At 42.8% G+C, this 20336-nt stretch overlaps 1 protein-coding gene across 4 annotated transcripts in view; it reads left to right on the forward strand.

The window, feature by feature from the left end:
• Positions 1–4170: 4170 nt before the first annotated feature.
• The window catches only part of NR6A1 (nuclear receptor subfamily 6 group A member 1), a gene marked incomplete at its 3' end in the record, with an annotated part of 202004 nt that continues 185838 nt past the window's right edge, over positions 4171–20336 (forward strand). For all 4 annotated transcript variants that reach the window (XM_082843301.1, XM_082843299.1, XM_082843302.1 and 1 more), the window contains exon 1: positions 4171–4361. In XM_082843301.1, coding sequence (XP_082699427.1) covers positions 4262–4361 — 100 coding nt within the window. In that variant the 5' untranslated portion in view covers positions 4171–4261. The remainder of the gene's footprint in view (positions 4362–20336) is intronic.

The raw sequence follows: 20336 nt of genomic DNA on the forward strand, positions 1-20336 counted from the left end.
GCTCAAACCCGTGACCCCTGCATTTGCAGGCGGATTCGTAACCACTGCGCCACCAGGGAAGTCCCCAATCTGTGGTTTTTAACCAGCCCTCCAGGGGATTTAAAATTTGAGAACCACTGGCTCAGCACAAGGTCAGGTGGTCCATAACTCTCAGTTGAATTAAAGAATCATGTGCAGTAGGTGTTCAGTACAAATTAGCTTCTTTCATAACTAGAGATCCCCTGGGGAGGGCTAGATTAGTGTACAAAACAAATATAGTGTGTGTTCTTATGTGCACAATCTGGGAATGGACACAATTAATGGATAAGGAGGAGAGCCAGCTGCTGGGAATCCAGTAAGGAGAAAGGCTTACTTTTCACTGAATACTTTTTTGCAACCTGGGAATTTTGCAGTGTGTTTCCTATCTATTCAGATAATAGACAAAATGTACTTAAAACAAACAGAACCTGGTGGGGGTTCCCTTTCCCAGCCCTTTCTCCCCATGCAGCCTGGCTGGGACTCTCTGGCTAGGTCTTGGAAGAGCAAGGCTGCTGTCATCAGAGAATTCTGCCCCCCCTGCTGGCTGTTCTCCCACATGGCCCCATGGTTTCCTCTGGCTTCCTCCTTTTCACCCTTGTCTCCTGCACTCTGTCCCTGGGTAGGCTCCAGCCACAATGAATTTTCTGTTTCAACATGACCTCGGGACCTTTGCACAGGCTGTTCCTTCCCCCTGAAACTCTCTCTCTCCACCCACTGTGACTCATTCCTACTCATCCTTCCATCTTCAATGCTCATTATCCCCCCGTCACTGCCCCTGACCAAATTGAGCCCTGTCACACACTCCCATAGCACCAGGAACTTCTAAGCATGTTCTCAGTCGTAGCACTTATGTGTAATTGTGGGTATGTGATTATTTTGTTTGATTAGTGTCTGTCTCTCCCACCACAGGACAAGGCCCTCATGATGGAACCCTTACCTGCCTTGTTCTTAGCTGTAGCTCTGACTGGTTGTTTGTCTACCTCTGACCTCAGCACTCCCCCCACCCCCAGATCCTTCATTCTTCTTAGATATTTTCCTTCCTAGCTCTTTTGTCATTTGTCCTGCTGGTGGGGGGAGTCTTCTTCACCTGTCCTTCTGAGCCTGTTTTCTCATTTGTAATCTGGGGAGAAAAGTATTGACCTCTCAGGATTGTTGGGGGGACAATGTAAGGGAAAGGGTCCACAGTAAGTGCCTACCTCACAGGACCCTCTCTGCTTAGAACAGTCAGTGGCTGGGGTCTCAGGACACAGTCATTTCCCTCACCTTTCTCAGTTTTGTGGTAGTTGACTCTTCCCAAGAAGCATTTTCAGAAGAGAAGTAACTGGGAATTAGGACCACTCTTTAACTAACATTAGTTAACAGGTCCCATTTATTATGCCAGACCTTATATTAATTGCTTTGCATGCATCATCTTATTTGATTCTCATAACAATCCTGTGAGGTAGTAACTATCACTATTATCCCTCCCCCCTTAGAAACCAGGACTTTGAGGCTTGGAGGTAACCAAAGTTGCACTTATTAAGTAGAAAAATCAGATATGTTTTACTTGTTTTTTCACCCACTCAGCAATTATTTATTGAGTGTCTACTGTGTTCAGGTTCTGTGCTCAGCAGTTGGGGTTATAATGATGAGAGTGAGAAAAAAGGGAGATCTAGAAAGGCTTTTGGGGGCTTCCCGAGTGGCGCAACGGTTAGGAATCCGCCTGCCAATGCAGGGGACCCGGGTTCGAGCCCTGGTCTGGGAGGATCCCACATGCCTCAGAGCAACTAAGCCCATGCGCCACAACTACTGAGCCCGCGTGCTGCAACTACCAAGGCCTGCATGCCTAGAGCCTGTGCTCTGCAACGAGAGAAGCCACCGCAACGAGAAGCCTGTGCACCGCAATGAAGAGTAGCCCCCGCTCGCCGCAACTAGAGAGAGCCTGTGCGCAGCAACGAAGACCCAACCCAGCCAAAAATAAATACATAAAATAAATAAGTTTATAGAAAGGCTTTTGGGAGGAAGTGACAACAGAGCTGGAGTCTGAAGGATGAGGAGGAGCTACTTCCAAGGGCTGAGTATTTGGCTGAACTTTTCTGTCCATCTTTGAGAGTTGATTTAGAATTTCATCCACCACTGAAACCCCAGTCCTTCCGGAGGTTTCTGCAGTGCCACTTAGGCCCTGATTGGATCTCCAGGGAAAGGGAACTCACTGCCTCCAGAGGTTTATGACAAAAGAAAGCTTTGGCTCTAGGAAGGCCACCTGGTCCTAACTCATTTTATAACCCAGAACTGAGGGAATGGCCCAGAAGACCCATCTCCTCTGTCTCCCTTCCCCCCCCACGACCCCCAACTCTAAGGGCTCCCCTCCCCCTCTGGGGCTGGGGAACGGTAGTGGGGAAGCAATCACAGAGAGATCATTTCTCACAGTCCACAGAGAGTTCAGAGAGCTCAACAGAGCAGTAAGGGAACACAGAGGGGAACTAGATGTTCCCTGGTGGGAGATATTAATATCCGTGAGGGGCTATTTGAACAGGATCTTGAAAGATGAATAGGAGTTTGGGATTGTGTTGGGTGAAGCCAGTAGTGTGAAGGAGCCAAGCGTTCAGGTTCAGGTGTCTGACCGACTGGCTTTGGAATCCCCATTACTGATGGGTGATTTCATCAGTGTGTGATAGTGGCAATGTTGGAGCTACCTCATAGTGCAGATATGAGGTTCAGAGCATAGCGTTAATGTAAATCTCTCAGAACGGTAGCCCGAGCAGATTAAGGATGCAGTACAGGTTAACCGGTGTCGGTAAGGAACAGCCAACCAACCCATAAATGCAGGGAAGCATTGCAAAACATCCTGCCTAGCAGGTGAGGGAAGGGGTATAATGGGAAATGTGGCAGGGGTCAGACCAGGCAAGGGTGCGAATGCCAGGATGAGGACTTGAAAATTAAGCAAGCAATGACATAGAGGAGCCAACTGATTGGTGGGGCGGGGTAGGGGTCAGGGTGTGGAATGGGCAGCCAGTGAGGAAGCTGCAGCATAACCCAGCAGAGTAGAGGTGGGCAAGGAACCAGTGTTCTTGTTCTTTGTTTTCGAACAGGCCAGGTAGAGCTTAGTTAGACCTTGGGAGGCAGCCGCGATGAGCCCTTTCCTGAGAGGGTCGCTGAAGGCGTACGCCCCCGGCAGGCCCAGAGGCTGGAGACCGCGCGCCACCTGGTGGCCGCAGGAGGTGGGCTCAGCAGCGGAAATTGCAAAATCCGGGATTTTGCTCTGGGAAACTGAGGCAAGGAGCGGGTGTGGGGGAGATTGGGATCTTCCAATTGGACCCCGTCCCTATTCCAACCCCATTTTACAGATAGGAAAGCTGAGGAGAAGGGAAGGCGAACAAAACCGGGTAAGGACCCTCGCAAACGGAGGGCTTCAAGACCTCAGGAGTCAAGAGTCTGAGTTTCTTTATCGGCATCAATGGCCTGAAGCTTAGTTTGCCATTCTGTTCTTTGGGCAGGGGGAGAATGAAAGAGGAGGAAGAGAAACTTAAACCTTTCCCGCCCACCCGGAGGTAAAAGGCTTTAAAGAGTACTCCGGAAAGCGGAGTTTTATAGATTCCATTTGCATACGAACGCAGTCACCTCGAGTTAAACTCCGGCCCTTTAATCTCGGGTCCAATTTGTCCCGAAGCCGCGGAGGAAGGCCCTCGTGAATACCCAAGCTCCGCCCCCTATAAGCCCCGCCCACAGGGCTGGGCTTCATTGCACGTGCTCACCCGGCTCCTTCGCGATCCGCCTTCTAGGAAAGACTCATTCTCGGGGCGGGGGGATACGAGGCGTCATAGGGGACGTTGAACATGGATAAATCATAATAAAGAGAAGGTCCTGAAGCAATCTTTATTCAATTTTTACCAGAAGTTTTCATCAGGGTTCATGATATTGAAAGGCCTTGGCCTTCCCTTCTCAAGGCCGCTTTTCCTTCCTCCCACCCCTTCAGTTGGTGGGGTCCCGCGTGGCCGGCCTCGCTCGGCGGACTCCAATTCCCAGCGTGCCCCGTAGGGCAGTGCGTGGCAGCGGCGCGTGACGTCGGGGTTGGGAGCTGGCCAGTGCTGAGGGGGCGCGGCGCGGAGGGGCGCGGAGCCCGGCGGCTCGGGGCCCAGAGAGCGCCGCGGCCGGCAGCCCGCCGGCCCCTGACAGCCCCCTCCCCCCCGGCGGACGACGACGACGACGAGGGCGCCGGTCATGGCGGAGCAGCGAACCGAGCGCGGGCCCTGAGCACCACCGCATGGAGCGGGACGAACGGCCGCCTAGCGGAGGGGGAGGCGGTGGGGGCTCGGCGGGGTTCCTGGAGCCGCCCGCCGCGCTCCCTCCGCCGCCGCGCAACGGTGGGTGAGGGGCGTGCAGAGTCCCGCCGGGCGAGAACCAGTCCCCTACCCCGGGGATTCCCCTCCTCTCAGCGGACTCTCACTCTGGGAAGCCGCGGCGGCCCGGGATCCCCTCAGCGCGGACCTTCACCCCGGTCCCCCTCGGCGCGGACCCTCCCTCTCCTCCCCCTTCTTCCCGGTTCCCCTCCGCGCGGATCCTCCCCCTGCCGGGTTCCCTCCACCCCGACCTTCGTTTTCCCCTCCCCTCTGTCCCCTCAGCACAGGCCTCCCCTCCCCCCGTCCCTCTGCGCGAATCCTCCCCCCTCCCCCAGGTCCCCTCTGCGCCGGCCCCTCTCGCTCTCCCCCGGTCCCCTCACCTCGAGTCCCGTCAGTGGGGACGCCCCCTCCCCCTCGGGTTCCCTCCGCTCCCAGCCTCCCCTTCCCCCCCCGGGTACTCTTCTGTGGGGGTCTCTTCCCCAAAGGGTCCCTTCGGCGACGAGCCTCTTCCCCTCCCCCCCACAACTCTCCCCCACGCGGGTCCCTCCTCCCTCCGTGGACTCTCCCTCTGCGCCCTGCCGCCGCCACACCCTCGACCCCTTGGTTTTCTCTGCCCCTCACCTTTATGGAGCCTCTTTCTCTCTCTTCTGCGGTGCCGCGCTTCCGTTGCTGCCCCACCCTCCACCTCGGTGCCGACCCCCAGTTCCGTAGCTGCCGGCTCAGCGGTTCTCTTCTCTTTCGGACCCCGCACCCCGCCTTTCTGCGCTCCTTCCCCGCGCTCTCCTGCCCGCCTGTTCCCCCGCCCTGCTCAGCCCCTTCTGCCCGCTGGCTCAGAGCTCCGGCCCGACCGGGTGCCCGGGACACCTGCCTCTTCCCTTCTTAAACCCGTCTGTCCTGGCCCGCGCCTGCCCAACCTCAGTTCTCCTCTTCCTTTCGCGATCCCGGAGCCCAGGGCCGGAGGATTCCTCACCTGGCCCGGCCCTTCCCACCGCTCTCTCCCTGCCCCCACGTCCGGGCCAAGTCCTCAGGTTCCTCGGGGCTCTGGCTGGGCCCGACTCACCCTCCTCCCCTCGGCTCTGTGCTACCCCCGCAGGGTGTTTTATTTGTATCTGTTTGATATTTTCCCCCTCAGTGTTTGCCGCGGAATGTTTTTATTGGTAACGTGTAAGGAGCTTTTGTGAGGTCGTAAAAGGTGAACTTTTGAACTTGGAAAGCTCCCTGGAGCAGTTAGCGCAGGCGTTAGCCCCGGGAGGCCTGCATTACAAAGGGTGCTCGCACCGGCCCGCAAACGCTTCGGCGGCAAACCCGATTTATTTATTTATTTGCCCTGCCTTCCACCTTTCAAATCTCCTCATTTCCGAATAAAGGGCAGGCTCTCGGAGATCCGTGTCTCCTCCCCTCTCTGCGCCATAAACGCCCAATTCTCTGAAAGATCTAGGACCGAACAGTGTCTAACAAGTAACAGATTTCAAATTGAATGCAAACACCCGGGACAGTTAGGAGGCACTAAAAATTAATTGCTTTAGCAAGAAGTTTCTCAATCAGGACAGTGACCTGGCAGGTGTGAAGAAAGTAACCTGAAAATAGGTCACTTGGGTGCTCAGTTGTTGAATGAATGAGGAGTTACACAAGGGGAGAAATCTTGGGGTGGATCTGCGCCTTTATAAATTTATTAACTCATCAAACATTTATTGCCAGTTTGAGTAGATCTGGTATTTTTTTTTTTACCAGTTAAGGGAAAAGTCTGTTTCCAAGAGAGCCTGGTTAACTTCACTAAATGTTGCTGACCAAATAGTGATATGTTTTCAAAGCTTTTGTCCTGTTCTGAGATGTCTGTGATGTGCGGTATCTAGGTGGCTGGCAGTCCCTTGGGATGTCTTTGGAGACTAATTTCTGAATGTGAACATGTTTGAGATCAATAAAATCCCGTGTCACAAAGGAGGAGGCTGGAATCCAGTTAGGGTAGAAGGAGACAGTATCACAGGAACAAAGGATTTCTTTAGTGCTTTTGACTTGTGAGCTTTTTAAGAGGTGATTTGGTTTGGTGTTAATGTGTTAAAGTTGTAAATCGTGATGTAAAATTTATCATGCTGATTTTTTACCCAAGTCCCAGATCTATGTTATGGCCCATATTAGTGTGTGTATTTTCATAATGCCTTTCTGTGTGTCTATACTTCCTGTATCCACCTGTGCGACACGTAGCTGATGGATTGTACTACAGACAGTACTTTCAGTTCTACTTGAGAATATTGTTGTAAGGGAAGCCTAGGAACTGCATTTGCTATTAATTATTCATTAGTACATTTTAAAGAACTCAGTGGTAATTTTAACTCTTAATCAAATTTCCCTTTCACAGCCTCATTTCCTCAGTTGTCTGGACCATTTAAAAGAATGTTATCAAGCAATACATTTAGGCTAAGGTGGCATCAGTCCAGTTTAGTGCTACAAATATTTCCTTTTTGTTGAAAACAGAATGGGATTTTGGCAGTTTGATGGGCTTTAAAGAAAATATGTGAAACATTAGACTGTTGTGGGAAGTTTTATTTTCTAGTGTAAAAATGAGCATTGTCTACTGTTTTACAATTTATGTTCATTATCTTTTATAACTTAACATGCTCACACAAGAATTACCAAAAAAGGAAAAAAAAGGTTTGGAATGGTGGGACCTTTTTTTTTTTCTCGTTCACTTACTAATTAATATTTTTCTCCAAAAGTAAATGAAACTGCTTAGGTTCCAAGCAGAGAAAGTGAATTCTTCTGGCTTTTTATCCTAGCGACTAATTTCTATTTTATATGACTATTTGCAGTAGATAGCTATCTAGATAGGAGGTCTTTTGGTTTGTGTCATGAAGAAATAAACTGGAGGTGGAATTTTAGAAATGTTTTCCTGCCAGAAATGCCACTGATGCTGAATTTACAGTCCTTTAAATGGTTTTAATGGTTTTTATTATTCTATTGCAGTAGAGTTGCTAGCCTTTTGATGCACCATCACCCTTCCAGGAATTCCCTGTGCTGACTGCGCTAGATATTTTCAGTTGTTGCTTTTAGGTTTTGAAGACAAACATGAACTCACTTAGTCATAATTTTAAAGGAAGATGAATGATTTGAGGAAGTATATGCTGAATATTGCACTTGTTCATTTTATTTTAAGAGAATAAGGGAGTAGACAAATATTTCAAGCAAAGGAAGATAATAAGCCACTCTAAGTAATTAAAGGCATGTTTTATATAATTACACTTTAGAGGAATTGGAGAGTTCACTAAATAACATCATGCCCTTTTTTTGCTAAGACCATAGCATCCGAATGTTTATCCCTGAAAATACATTAGCAGTTGTTTTCCATGACAGTCTAACTTTTCAGTTCTGTGACTTTAAAGATCAAAGTTAGTTCTGAGTCACCTCAGAATTTTCTACTTCCATTAAAAAAAAAACATACTATAGTACTGTTGTTCTTTAGTAAAACAGCAAACAGGTGTTATTTTAGTAGGTTCTGTGACCTCCAAAGAACAGTGAAAGGCAACAATGAACAGATTCATTGGTGATTTTGAGCAGCTGAGGTGTGAGATGACCACATTTCCAATCTCATATTTACCATCCACTGTCTTCTTTCTGAGCATTTCTGTTTCATGTAATCAGAATATGAACATGACATGTTCCTAATCCATAAATCATTATGAATTCTATAGCAAAAGTGTGTGTGTGTGTGTGTGTGTGTGTGTATACTGCATGAATTAGCATGTGAAAGGGAGTTAGCGAGGGGGAGGAGGGAGATGAGCTAATGAAAAAACTGCTGGTAAATTTCCTAAAATATGCCCAAATCATGTATTCTGTATTCATAACTTCTTGGTTTCTCAGATTTTTCTACTTTTTCCTGGGGTTGTGGAGCAAAGGTTTAAATATCTAGGTTTAGGTTAGTGGAGATTGGAAGGTAGAAGTGCCAACTGCAAGTATGATATTGGTAAAGGAAGTTTCCATACCACTTCTAGTGCCTGTTGTGCAAGATGGCTTTAAATTGCTAATGATGCTTGCGTGTTCTGGGGCCTGGGGCTGTATTTGTGAGTTTCATCCTGTATTAAGACACCATCACTTTGTTTTTATAACTAGGTGGGTATTTATTGGTTTGTGTTGAATAAATTGGCCCATTAATGAATTGTATTCAGATGGTAGCTTTTGGCTTCAGAATTTCAAAAGCCGGGATAGCTCCTTCCACATTAGGAGACTATTTTCAGCGAGCTCATGTAGGACTTCGGGGCCTTGTCATAATTTTTGGTTCTTGTATACTTTTGTGTTGTAGTCAAGTTAAATGACATTTTCCATTTAAGTATTTTTTCCATTTATATAATTAGGTTGAAGGTTAAATTTGGGAAGATGCCACTTACGAGTAAATTTTACGTTGTTGGTCAAATCTACTCTATTAAAGTAGGACAATAAAAACGCCTTATTTTGTGTGAACCAGTCGTCTTATATGTGAAAAAGGTTCACAGTCAGAAAAATCAGAAGATATGAATCAACAGATAAATCTTGCATTTCAGCAAAGAATAAGAGAGTCTTTGAAACAATTTTAAATAGAAGGTAGCTATTGAATATGTCCACACAGGTAGCGATCTAATATACCCAACTCTTTGTAATACTTCGAAAGTATTTCTGAGACCAACAAGTTGTGAAAGAAAATGTTTTCTTTCAAACTTTTGTATTCTTAAGGTCAACTTTTTCCTGGTTCAGGTAATTTCTTAAGGGCTTACGGATGCCTTTGATCGATAACTAGGGTTCAGAAATACCAGCATTATTTAAAGTCAGCAAGAAGTACTGAGCAGGTAATTCTTTTTCGGTTGTTGCGTCCCTGTTAGAGCCGAAGATTCAGATTCGTCTGAACTTATTCTTATATTAAAAAACAAACAAAAAAAACAAAGAAACAAACTCTGGATTAACTTTGATATACAGTATTCCAAGAATCAGGCCCAGTCTTCTATTTATTGCTTGTTTTCCACCATGGCTTGTCTTTATGAAAAAGATAAGACTGTTAGACCTTAGATAATGGAAAATTAGAAGAAAACCATTGTGAGGTGGCTAACCTGCCTTTTCAGTGTGGTTTAGAAATAACTATAAATAGAAAACTTTACTTGAAAGATTAAAACATTTCCTACTGTATTTCATTCTTCCCTTACTACCTGCTGTTAAACAGTAGCCTGCAGAGAACAGCTTTTCAAGAAACAGATTTTTTTTTGTTTACGATTATTTAAATAAGACTTTACTATGTAACCTGGTAATTCTAATTAACAGTCATTTAATTGGGGAGCGAACCAGGATTTCCTCATCTGGCTCCCGGGGACCTGAATTGCTTTTTTCCCCACCCCCAGCAGCACCAAATCTTTTGATCCCTAAGCTACAGTGGTTGTCATTTGAGAAAGCAAACTGAGAGAAAATAAGTTGCGAAAATAGTCTTCTTTGAGGCTTCATTTGCATCTTGGAAGTTGTTCTTAGAAAAAAAATTATAGGGATAATTGAATCTTTAAAATTTATTTTGAAGGGCGCAAACTCTCATGTCTAAATAGAAAATTCCTAAATTTCCTTAAAAATACATTTTTTGCTTTAAAAATTTGGGGGATGTTTTAGTATTGACAATCACTATTTCAAAAGAGAAATTATCCTAATTATAAGTCCACAGGAGGCACTTAAGTGTTTTGAATTTCTTTAGGAATGTGTGTTTGGGGAAAACAAAAGTTAGCCTTTATGCAGTGGAAAAATTTTCATTCAAAGTAGTTGTGGTTTCTCCATCAGCATTATATTAAAAAGTTCAAATAGAGAATCACAGATTCTTATGTCATATACTTAATAAACTGTACAGTTTGTTATATTAAGAGTTAATTTTAAAAAGTATCTTTAAATGATGAAGTCTTTGGATCTTAATTGCGAACCTTACACCTTTCAGTTTGTTTACATGGGAGAAGCTATTCAAGCATAAACCACAGATGGCAGTAGCAGCATATTTTTCTGTTTTCTGGACAGACTCTGGCCTTTAGGTTGGTGTCAATTCTACGGGCACTGTTGATACGTCAGCTGCCAAGTATAATGTTTCCTAAACCAATTCCCTAGGCAGCAACATGTAATGTGTTCTGGAAACAAATCCGGGCAATTGATTTGAAGATACACTCTGTGGGTGGTTTGAACCAGAGTAGTGATTTTGCTCTCATCTCAGAGTGAGAAATCATAAAGAGAAATTGGTAATAATGATGGAATTGTTTGAGTAATAAGCTGTAGCGCATTGGAATGGCAGTGGTGATATTAGCAAAGGATATATCAAACATAGATACTTGCTTGAACAACTGTTTGCATTGGAAACAATTTGTAGTTTTTTAGAAAATATACTCAAGAATTATAATTTTGAGAGAGAGAAATGCACAACTAAATTCTTCATGTGGAAGAGGTAGATAGCCTTCTCAACTCTTTATTTCCAACTCTTTATATTTCATAGTATCAGGGAATTTTGTATCTGTCTATAAAAGCATTTCAGAGGTCTGTGAATGCTTGCTCTTCCATCCCATCATTGTAGTGTCAAAATTTCTGTGTTCTTAATTTTTCCCTTTAAAACCATTGTTTGAAAAAGGACATAATTAATTAAACAGGTTTTTTTTTTTTTTGGCGGTACGCGGGCCTCTCAATGTTGTGGCCTCTCCCGTTGCGGAGCACAGGCTCCGGACGCGCAGGCTCAGCGGCCATGGCTCACGGGCCCAGCCGCTCCGTGGCATGTGGGATCTTCCCGGACCGGGGCACGAACCTGTGTCCCCTGCATCGGCAGGTGGACTCTCAACCACTGCGCCACCAGGGAAGCCCCTTTCTTTCTTTTTAAAAACTCTGTAAAGGGGCTATGGAGGAAAAAAAATGAAAATGAGTTCATATTGAGTTTTCTTTACTTGAGACTAAATGAAGTTCACGTCACTGAGTTCTCTGATAAGGCTTTTGTTACCTGCTACATGAAACCTGTTGCTTAACTGTTAATTATTTGTGTTAGAAATTTTCCAATAAAACCTGCTTCCTCACCAAGGGTGGATTTATAATTGTGGAAGTAAATCTGACAACACAGAAATACTTTATTACTTGATAAGAATCATTGCTATAAAAATTAAATACTTATGAGATAAAAATCCTATCTTGCTTTTTAAAACTTCCATCAAGAATAGTTGTGATAAACTATAATGGAAGAGAATATTAAAAAAAAGAATGTGTATATGGATGTATAACTGAATCACTTAGCTGTACCGCAGAAATTAACACAACATTGTAAATCAACTATACTTCAATTAAAAATATAAGTAAAAGAAAAGAACCCAAAATTATGAACATAAAAGAAAAGAATAGTTTGCTTGTTTGCTTTCAGTAGACATGTTTGGCTTTCACAGAGCCTTCTAAAGTTGTGATTTTGGCAAAGTCAATTTGTAGATTGGTTTTCCTTTAACCTGGTTTGCACTGAGAGAGGTGGTAATAAAATCTGTATAGGAGAAGTATCTCCTCTTCTGGTGTTAAGAATACCCTTTCCTAGTGTGAGTAACATTTTAGTGTAAGTCAATTACTGTGTTGTTAAAGGGTTAGGGATTTTCTCCTTAGGGTAGTTGCTAGGTAGAATTCATTCTGTAGTGAGCTTGCTGGCAGAAGAAATGTCACAGAACAATGTGAGTAACAGTAAGGAGTAACTGGATCAGAATTTAAGATGAAGATTGGTGGATGATGAACGATCAGTGTGATATTTGGGCTACCTTCCTGAGAGCTTTCTAGTTATCTTGATGTTCTTGGAGTTTCACGTAATGTACCTTTCAAAGCATTTTTGTGTTCTCCAGGTAGGGTGGGGGGGCAGCTTAGTAATGAGAAGGTACATGCCTTTCCTTTTTCATTTTAATGCTTGGATATTATTTCAAGTTTCAGATGAGTTAAATCGTGCTAATTACTAAGCTTAATAACTGAGGCAGATTTGGTTTTTTTCTTCCATATTTTTGCTGTGCTCTCGAAATCTAACCTGCTAGGAGGCTTCTCTCTAGCCTTACAGCCCTTCCTCCAAAATGCCTTTTTAGCAGGATAATAAACCACCTGGGGGGAATCCCCCACTGATATCTATTCAGAGGGCTTTGTTTTTTTGGAAGTCGCAGTAGTAGTCTCAGCAAAGGAGGAAGGATTTTGGTTAGATAGTGTGAGAGGGAAAGAGCAGGGACTCTGGAGTGTGGCAGAACAAAGATCACAACTGTGTGACTTTGTCACTTGACTTCTTTGAACTTTAGTGTTCTCATTGAATAATAATAGCTAACATTTATATAGTTATTATATAATATTCTTAGCACCTTACATTTATCAACTCACTTTATTCTCATAACCCTATGAGGTAGGTGTTCTATTATCATCTCCATTTTACAGATGTGAAAACTGAAGCCCACAGAGGTTAAGCCCTAGATTTTACAGTTAGTAACACCATTAATCATTTGTTTCCTAGGTTTAATCTCTCCTTCCACTCCTTCTCCCCACATACTATAATGTTTGTGAAATTGAGGGTAGGGTTATTAGGACTTGTGACAAAGTCTGTAGAGTGCCAAGCATAGTGTCTGCCTCAAAGCAGACACTTGTGAATCCAGGCCATTTATAGTTGTTGAGGAGGCCCAGAACTCAACTCCCGATATTACAGAGTCACAGAGATCCACCCTTAGAGTTGCAAGTGATTTTTTTTTCTTTCTCTCATGTTAGCTTTAATAAGCCAACCAGAAAACAACTGAGCAGAAAATAATTTTGCAGAATCAGAGATAATCCTTGAGTGCTAAGGAAAGAAGGGGTTTTGAGCCATTCAAGGCAGGGATATCATATCTTGTATCTGTAGTGTCAGCACTAAAAACACAAGAAATTGGTGTTTCATGAATGTTGAATGAATGGACGAATGAAAGCGGTCAGGTCAGGAATCTTGAGTCTTTTGCTTTAATCAGAGCCCTTTGAGTCTGAGTTCTTTGCTGGTAGTCAGAGAAAGTCTGCAAAATATAAGGGAAGGGAATGTGCTTTTCAGTCACTTCAGAAAATTGGGGCAAGTATGTAAGTCAAGCCATGTGTTGAAGCTAAATCCAAGGTTTGACAGGCCCTCCTGGAACCAGAATATAGCTACATTTCTGTTTGGAAATGTAGCTCTCATTATACCTAAAGTGACCAGATACACCAGATTAAGATGCGATGGCCAGTAAACCCCTGGCTGTTTGCTTGACTATGTTGGGGAATGTGGTTTAGGAAAAAGATGAGCTTTGTCCCCTATACCTTTTTTATTTCTGCCACACAAAAGCTGGCTATATGAAAAAGAGGAGGACAAATCTAAGGTTGATGTGACCCTTTGAAAATGGAAATATAAGAACCAGTTGTCTAAAGTTTGTAAAATATAGATAGTGATTTCCTAGCAAGGAGATGGTGAGACTGATGTGGCAGTGGGGGTTAATAGATTGTGGTAGCAATGTAGTTTGAGCAGGAAAGGACTTGCGAGAGGAGGCCAACTACATTATTTGAGGAGGTATGAGGCTCAGGAAATAGTTGATGCGCCTAGGTTTTGCCTGGATTCTCATTCTAGCTCTCTTATAAAGGCATGTCTCCATGGGTCCACGTATAAAATGAAGGAGCTAAATTAGATAATCCCTGAAGGAATTTTCCAGCTTTATGATGAAATGAATTGGGTAAAACAGGAAGTTGCAATTTAGGAAAGCCCTGCCTAAAGCAAATAACTATGGTACTCACAGCCCAAATTCATTGGGATGATTTTGATTACAGATACTGTTCAATAATCCCTCAAACAATATTTAACATTCCTTAATGCTTACCATACCTTGTTTCCCTGTTTAAATTTTAGAATACCTGGCTGCTGTAAAGTCTGTAGGATCACATAATTTACATGTAAATTCTGTTCTCTGGGTCTACCGCATAGAAATGTTTGCAGTTAAAGTTATGATATTATGACAATTTGTAATGTAAACTCGAAATTCAGTGTAGAGTTTTCATTTGTGTTTTTTTCTTTTTAACACGATCACTTTTCTTCTCATTTATAACCCCACCCCCTCAATGTCACACTTTTCTTTTGTAAGTACATTTTCATTCATTGAGTTAAACCCACAGTTCATTTCAGAGTTTTCTCTTATTCCTTGTAAAGGAATTTTTATCTGCAAAACTCATTCAGCATTGAGAAGAGTCCTATCCTCTTAAGATCAAATGCTCTGAGTTTGAGAACTTGGATTCATTAAGGAAAATTGCAAAACCTTCTTAAATGCTGTTGGTCTGGAAAAAGGGAACCCAGCAGGAAAGGGGCGGCAATGTATGGGGGAGGGGGGGAGGGGGGTTAGCAAGGGAGCTGCAGTTGAAATATTCATCAATCATTTCACTGGCACCAGGAAACCAATCAGCCTTTTAGGGGAGAGAACCTAATCAATCACCTAATGTGGGAAATTACAATTGCTTTCCCACAAAAAAATATTCCCTACTTGCTGACAGATTAAATCTGAAAGATAGTTGGGCTGGCTGGAATTCAGAGCTAACTGCTGGTGAGCAGTTACTGAAAGTACTACTGTGATGAAAAAATGCATTTAACATTTGAAGATAAAATGCACTATCTGCCGTGAGCCTTTTAAAAATATTTCAAAGTAAGTTTGCTTTTCATATAGTGTGCCCATTAATAAAAAAACAATTACCGAGCATCTATGGGTAGTATGAAGTGTGTGAAGTACTGTAAATTTATTCTCCAAAGCTAGTTTCAGGAGCATAGATAGGGCTCCTGGCTGAAGGATACCCAGTGTTTCCAATGCTGTGTTTGGAAAGCAAGTTTAGAGCGTTGTTTAAGGGACGCTTCCTGGGCAACACAGTTGGAAGTGCTTGCATACAAGCAGGAGGGATTTAGCTCTATCTTGTATTTAGATTTTAAATGGTGTGATCTCTGAGTTCTGTGCTTGAATTGCCTGTGGCCCTTAGGTTCCTTAGGTGTGAGCTGTTTAGGAATCTAATGATTTTAAAATTAGAAATGTGTAATCACTGTAGAAAATATGGAAACTGAAGGGAAAATTACATATAATCTTGTCTCCAAGCAACTTTTATTAGCATTTTCTTATGTTTTCTTCTTGACTCTTCAAATCCTAGTTTTTTTGCGTATTGTTCTGATCATACAGTATATACCGTTACGTTTTATGCTTTTTGTTTAATTTTAAGCCTTTTTCTCATGTTATAAACTTTACTGATTCAACATTAACTTATTTAAAACTTTTAATAGCTATATGACAGCCCATTGTTTTTCACTGTTGGACATTAAGATAGTTTTTAGTTTCTCACTGGTATAACAATACTGATCAGACTATCTTGTGCTTTCTTTTATTTTGGCTTATTTTTGGGGGGATAAATTTTTAGAAGTATGTATCTACCTCGGTGTACCATCGCCAACAACCAGTTTAATTTACACTAAGATATCTTGTATACTAACATCTAGGACTTATTACTATTTTTTTAATAAATGCCTCATGCTTGAGATAGCATTGAGACACTGGTAGGCTATTTCCTCTGTTCTTATGTTATGGAGGGATATGTGAAGTCGTTCCCAATGCCTTTTGTCCTCTGAATCTTTTAGATTTCTGGCACCAGGCCCCCCATGCACATTGCCTTCTATCCCCCACCCCAGTATCTCCAGCCTGGTCAGAGCAGTGCTTAAGGACCCTTCTGAGGCTGCCTTCTTTTTCTTATAGATCATGGGTGAATGGGTCACAAAGACACTCTGGAGCCTTCTCTGGTTGCCTCTGAAAATTTCAGGAGGATGGATTGGGGTGGGGGGGTGTCTCTCTGTCTTCAAATACAACTATATCAGCTTCCTCAAAGTCTTGAATATGTCCTGAAACTTAAAACTGAATTTGATTGGAAATTAAGTACATGGAGAGAGAAGTTAAACTTACATTCCTTTAGATATCTGCATAATCTGCATGGCTTCCTCAGTGGCTGAAACACTGACCCTGCACAGGGTTTGATAGTGAAAAACCTAAATAAATTTTATGCTAATTTGAAGGGCATTCATAATTTTTAACAGGGCTGGTTTCAGAATGGAAACAGATATTTTCAGAGTCTGGCTATCTACAAATTTTGAATTAAATCATAAATCATACTTGCTGAAATTAAGATTTAAGAGTCTTCTAGTAATTTTAAAAGTTGAGGTTGATTGAGAGTAAACACAAATGTTTGAAGATCATTTGCTCTGCTTCTTTGTGTTCACCACTGGTGGTAAGAGAGTTTGCAATTTACCAAGACACAGTTTTTATAAGGCTCTTTAATAAGAAAGTGAATAAGCCAGCTGCTCTTTCCCTCTACTATACCAATTGCAGACCCTCTCAAATCCTGGTTAGTAATTAAAAGCCTTGAGATGACCTTGAATCTAACTGAAGGACAAAAGCTGTCTTGAGTTAAATTTATAGTCCTTGTTGTTTTCACAAGAGGTTAGGAAGAATCATATTCTATTTGCTAAAACATTAAGGGTAGCCTTGGGTATACGTTGAAGATCAGAAATAATAAGAGGCACTTTTAAAGTGCAGAAGAGAAGCCTGGAATGGACCAAAAAAAATTAGCTTTGTCATTTCTTCGTTAAGCATTTGAAATATGTATTTGAAGAGGTTTAAGGTAGGGTGATGTTTTTCAAAGTGTCAGTTTGCTTAAAAGATCTTTCTTTTCTCCATCTTAACATAAAGAGATTTTTGAACCCAGTGTTCAAAATCAGAATAAATGTTTAATGCCTTTTAAAAGTAACAGTTTAATTCATTCTTAAAATATTTTACAGGAGTGGGAACTTTGTTAGTAAAAGTTCCTGATTATGCTGAGGCAAAAATGCTTTATATTTGGGCTGTATCATAAGATCTATGAGTAGAGAATTTTTCTGCTTACCAAAAAGAGCAAAATGTATTTTCAGTTGTTTAGAGAGCCTTGAACTACTATCTTATTGATAGGAGGAAAGTTGAACATGTTGCTACAAGAAAAGTCAAGTTTTATGTGTCAGTAGGTGAGATAAGACATTTCTCTTAGCATCATAAAGATAAATCCCTGAAGACCCCAGTAGTAAGGCAAACAGTTTGAGCAAGCACTAATGTCTTATATAGATTGTGTAGACTTTAGGATTATTTTAGTTTTTACATTTACTTAATGAGGCTAGCCTACACTTTGACCAAAATAATTGATCATAAAACTATATACCTGTGTGTTTGTGTGTATGTGTATGTGTGTATATGTACACACACATCAGGGATTGTCAGTGTGGTATTCCTAAAGATGGTAGTACGGGTTCTCAAGCAATTTCAGTTGTGCAAAATTTGATCTAAAATCATGAGTAATAAGGTTGTCCAGCCTAAATAAAGTAATAATGTCTCTACAATCTTGACTTTTGCCTTGAAAGTATTCTAGTTTAGTCTGGCAGCAGCAGTGCCACTCAGCCTCTGAACAGCAGATACTAATTTTTGCAGAAGAGGGTAGAATAAATAGTTATTGTAGTATGGTAGACAAACTGCATTGGTATGGGTGGCAATTTAAAATTATTTCAGAGAACTATTATTATGATGTAGTGATTAACTAGGTGTGTTAAGGCATGAGCTCTAGTTGGACCTGGGTTTAAAGCCTGTCTCTCCTACTTTTTTGATTTTTTTGGAGGGTAGTGGTGCTGAAAGGATGTAGAATCACCACACAAGTTACTGGAGAATGAATTGATGTAGTGTGTGAAGAACCTGGAGTGTAGCTGTGTTACTGTACGAAGGTTATTTAACATTTCTCAATTTCCTTATCTGTAAGTAACGTTAATATACCTACTTCTTGGGTAAGCAAGCCAGTTCACCGAAATCCAAGTCATTGAAACTGGTTTGCCAAATATCCACTTTACCCAGTATTCAATTCAACAAAAATCAATTTGCTGAATCTAATTTGTAGAACTTACAGAATTTGTTGTCAGTTTCCTTCTTCTAAATTGCTACCCTGTCATTTTTTGCCCTTTTCTTCTCTCCCTTTTCCTGTACCCCATCTTTTCCCCCATTACCTGCAGCCCAGAGCAGACTGTATCTTTCCACCAGCAGAGATCCCCTCTCTGCCCTGGCTCTTTCCAGCTGCAGGAGCAGCAGAGAGCTGGGATAGAGACAAATTGAACATTCTTGAAAATGCTGCTGTGCTAACTATCGATCTTAATTTGGCAGAAATCTTTTTTTAAAACATAAATTTATTTATTTAATTTATTTTTGGCTGCACTGGGTCTTCGTTGCTGCGCGTGGGCTTTCTCTAGTTGTGGTGAGTGGGGGCTACTCTTCCTTGCGGTGCACGTGCTTCTCATTGCGGTGGCTTCTGTTGCAGAGCACGGGCTCTAGGCACGCAGGCCTCAGTAGTCGTGGCATGAGGGCTCAGTAGTTGTGGCCTGCGGGCTCTAGAGCGCAGGCTCAGTAGTTGTGGTGCACGGGCTTAGCTGCTACGCGGCATGTGGGATCTTCCCGGACCAGGGCTTGAACCCGTGTCCCCTGTGTTGGCAGGCAGATTCTTAACCACTGCGCTACCAGGGAAGTCCCCATGAATTGATTTTCCTGTCTACTATGTTGTACTTTGTCTGTGCTAGGTTATATCTTTGAACATTTACTGTGGATTCTTGATAAATCATCTTGTGAAACCTATTCCTAATAGGTTTCTAATCCCAGAGGCCAGACTGGTGTAGTGTATGGCAGGTCAAACTTGGTATAATTGATACGTTAATAAAATTTTTCTAATACTTGGCATAAGCTAAAATATATGATTCACTGTTCTTTGACACTTTGAACCCAGGGTTTCAACCCAGAGCTTATCCCAGGGTAAGATTTGTCAGCATGCCCTGGTATGAAGTAATGGAGACTTTAGAACAAGGGTTTGAAATTTTATTATCTAGCTCATATGCTCTATCTAGAGGAGGATCCTAAGGGCCATTTGTACCTTAAGGAGTCTAGTGTTTAGAAGACATTGCTTTAATGGCAGATGCAAAAATTAAAACCAAACTTCAGAGTTAATGCCACCTCCATTTTTAGTCATGGGGACAGTTGTGCCCCTTGAAAATTGCTTGTTTAAATTCTTAACTTTTTTTTTAAACTGGCCATTTAAAAATTTATTTTATTTTTATTTACTTATTTATTTTTGGTTGCATTGGGTCTTCATTGCTGCATGTGGACTTTCTCTAGTTGCATCGAGCGGGGTCTACTCTTTGTTGTGGTGCGCGTGCTTCTCATTGCGGTGGCTTCTCTTGTTGGGGAGCGCGGGCTCTAGGCGCGCGGACTCAGTAGTTGTAGCTCACGGGCGCTAGAGCGCAGGCTCGGCTCAGTAGTTGTGGCGCAGGGGCTTAGTTGCTTCACGGCATGTGGGATCTTCCTGGACCAGGGCTCGAACCCGTGTCCCCTGCATTGGCAGGTGGATTCTTAACCCCCGCGCCACCAGGGAAGTCCCTGACCATTTTTTTTTTAAAAGATACCTTTTTGTGTTTCCAAGGAAAAGAATGAAGTCCAAAACCAATTAGTGGTGTTGGAGAAGGATGCTGTTGTGGGATTTAGGACATGTCCTTTCAAACAGGGAGGCAGTGCTGGCCCTGGGCATGTGACACAGAAATAGATCTCTGTGTGGAATGGGAAGGAATTGTAATACTTAATGGCTTTTAGGAAATAAAGCAAAATAACATTAGGCTACTTAATACTATGTGGAACAAGTTAAAAAATGAATATCGTGGGCTTCCCTGGTGGCGCAGTGATTGAGAGTCCGCCTGCCAATGCAGGGGACATGGGTTTGTGCCTCAGTCCGGGAAGATCCCACATGACGCAGAGCGGCTGGGCGCGTGAGCCATGGCCGCTGAGCCTGTGCATCCGGAGCCTGTGCTCCGCAGTGGGAGGGGCCGCAGCGGTGAGAGGCCCGCGTACAGCAAAAAAAAAAAAAAAAAAGAATATCGTGAACTGAAAACACGAAGACTGTAACATGGTAGTGACTGTAAGCAACCAG

The sequence above is a fragment of the Leucopleurus acutus genome (genome assembly GCF_964270905.1).
Source record: "Leucopleurus acutus genome assembly, chromosome: 7".
Taxonomy (NCBI): domain Eukaryota; kingdom Metazoa; phylum Chordata; class Mammalia; order Artiodactyla; family Delphinidae; genus Leucopleurus; species Leucopleurus acutus.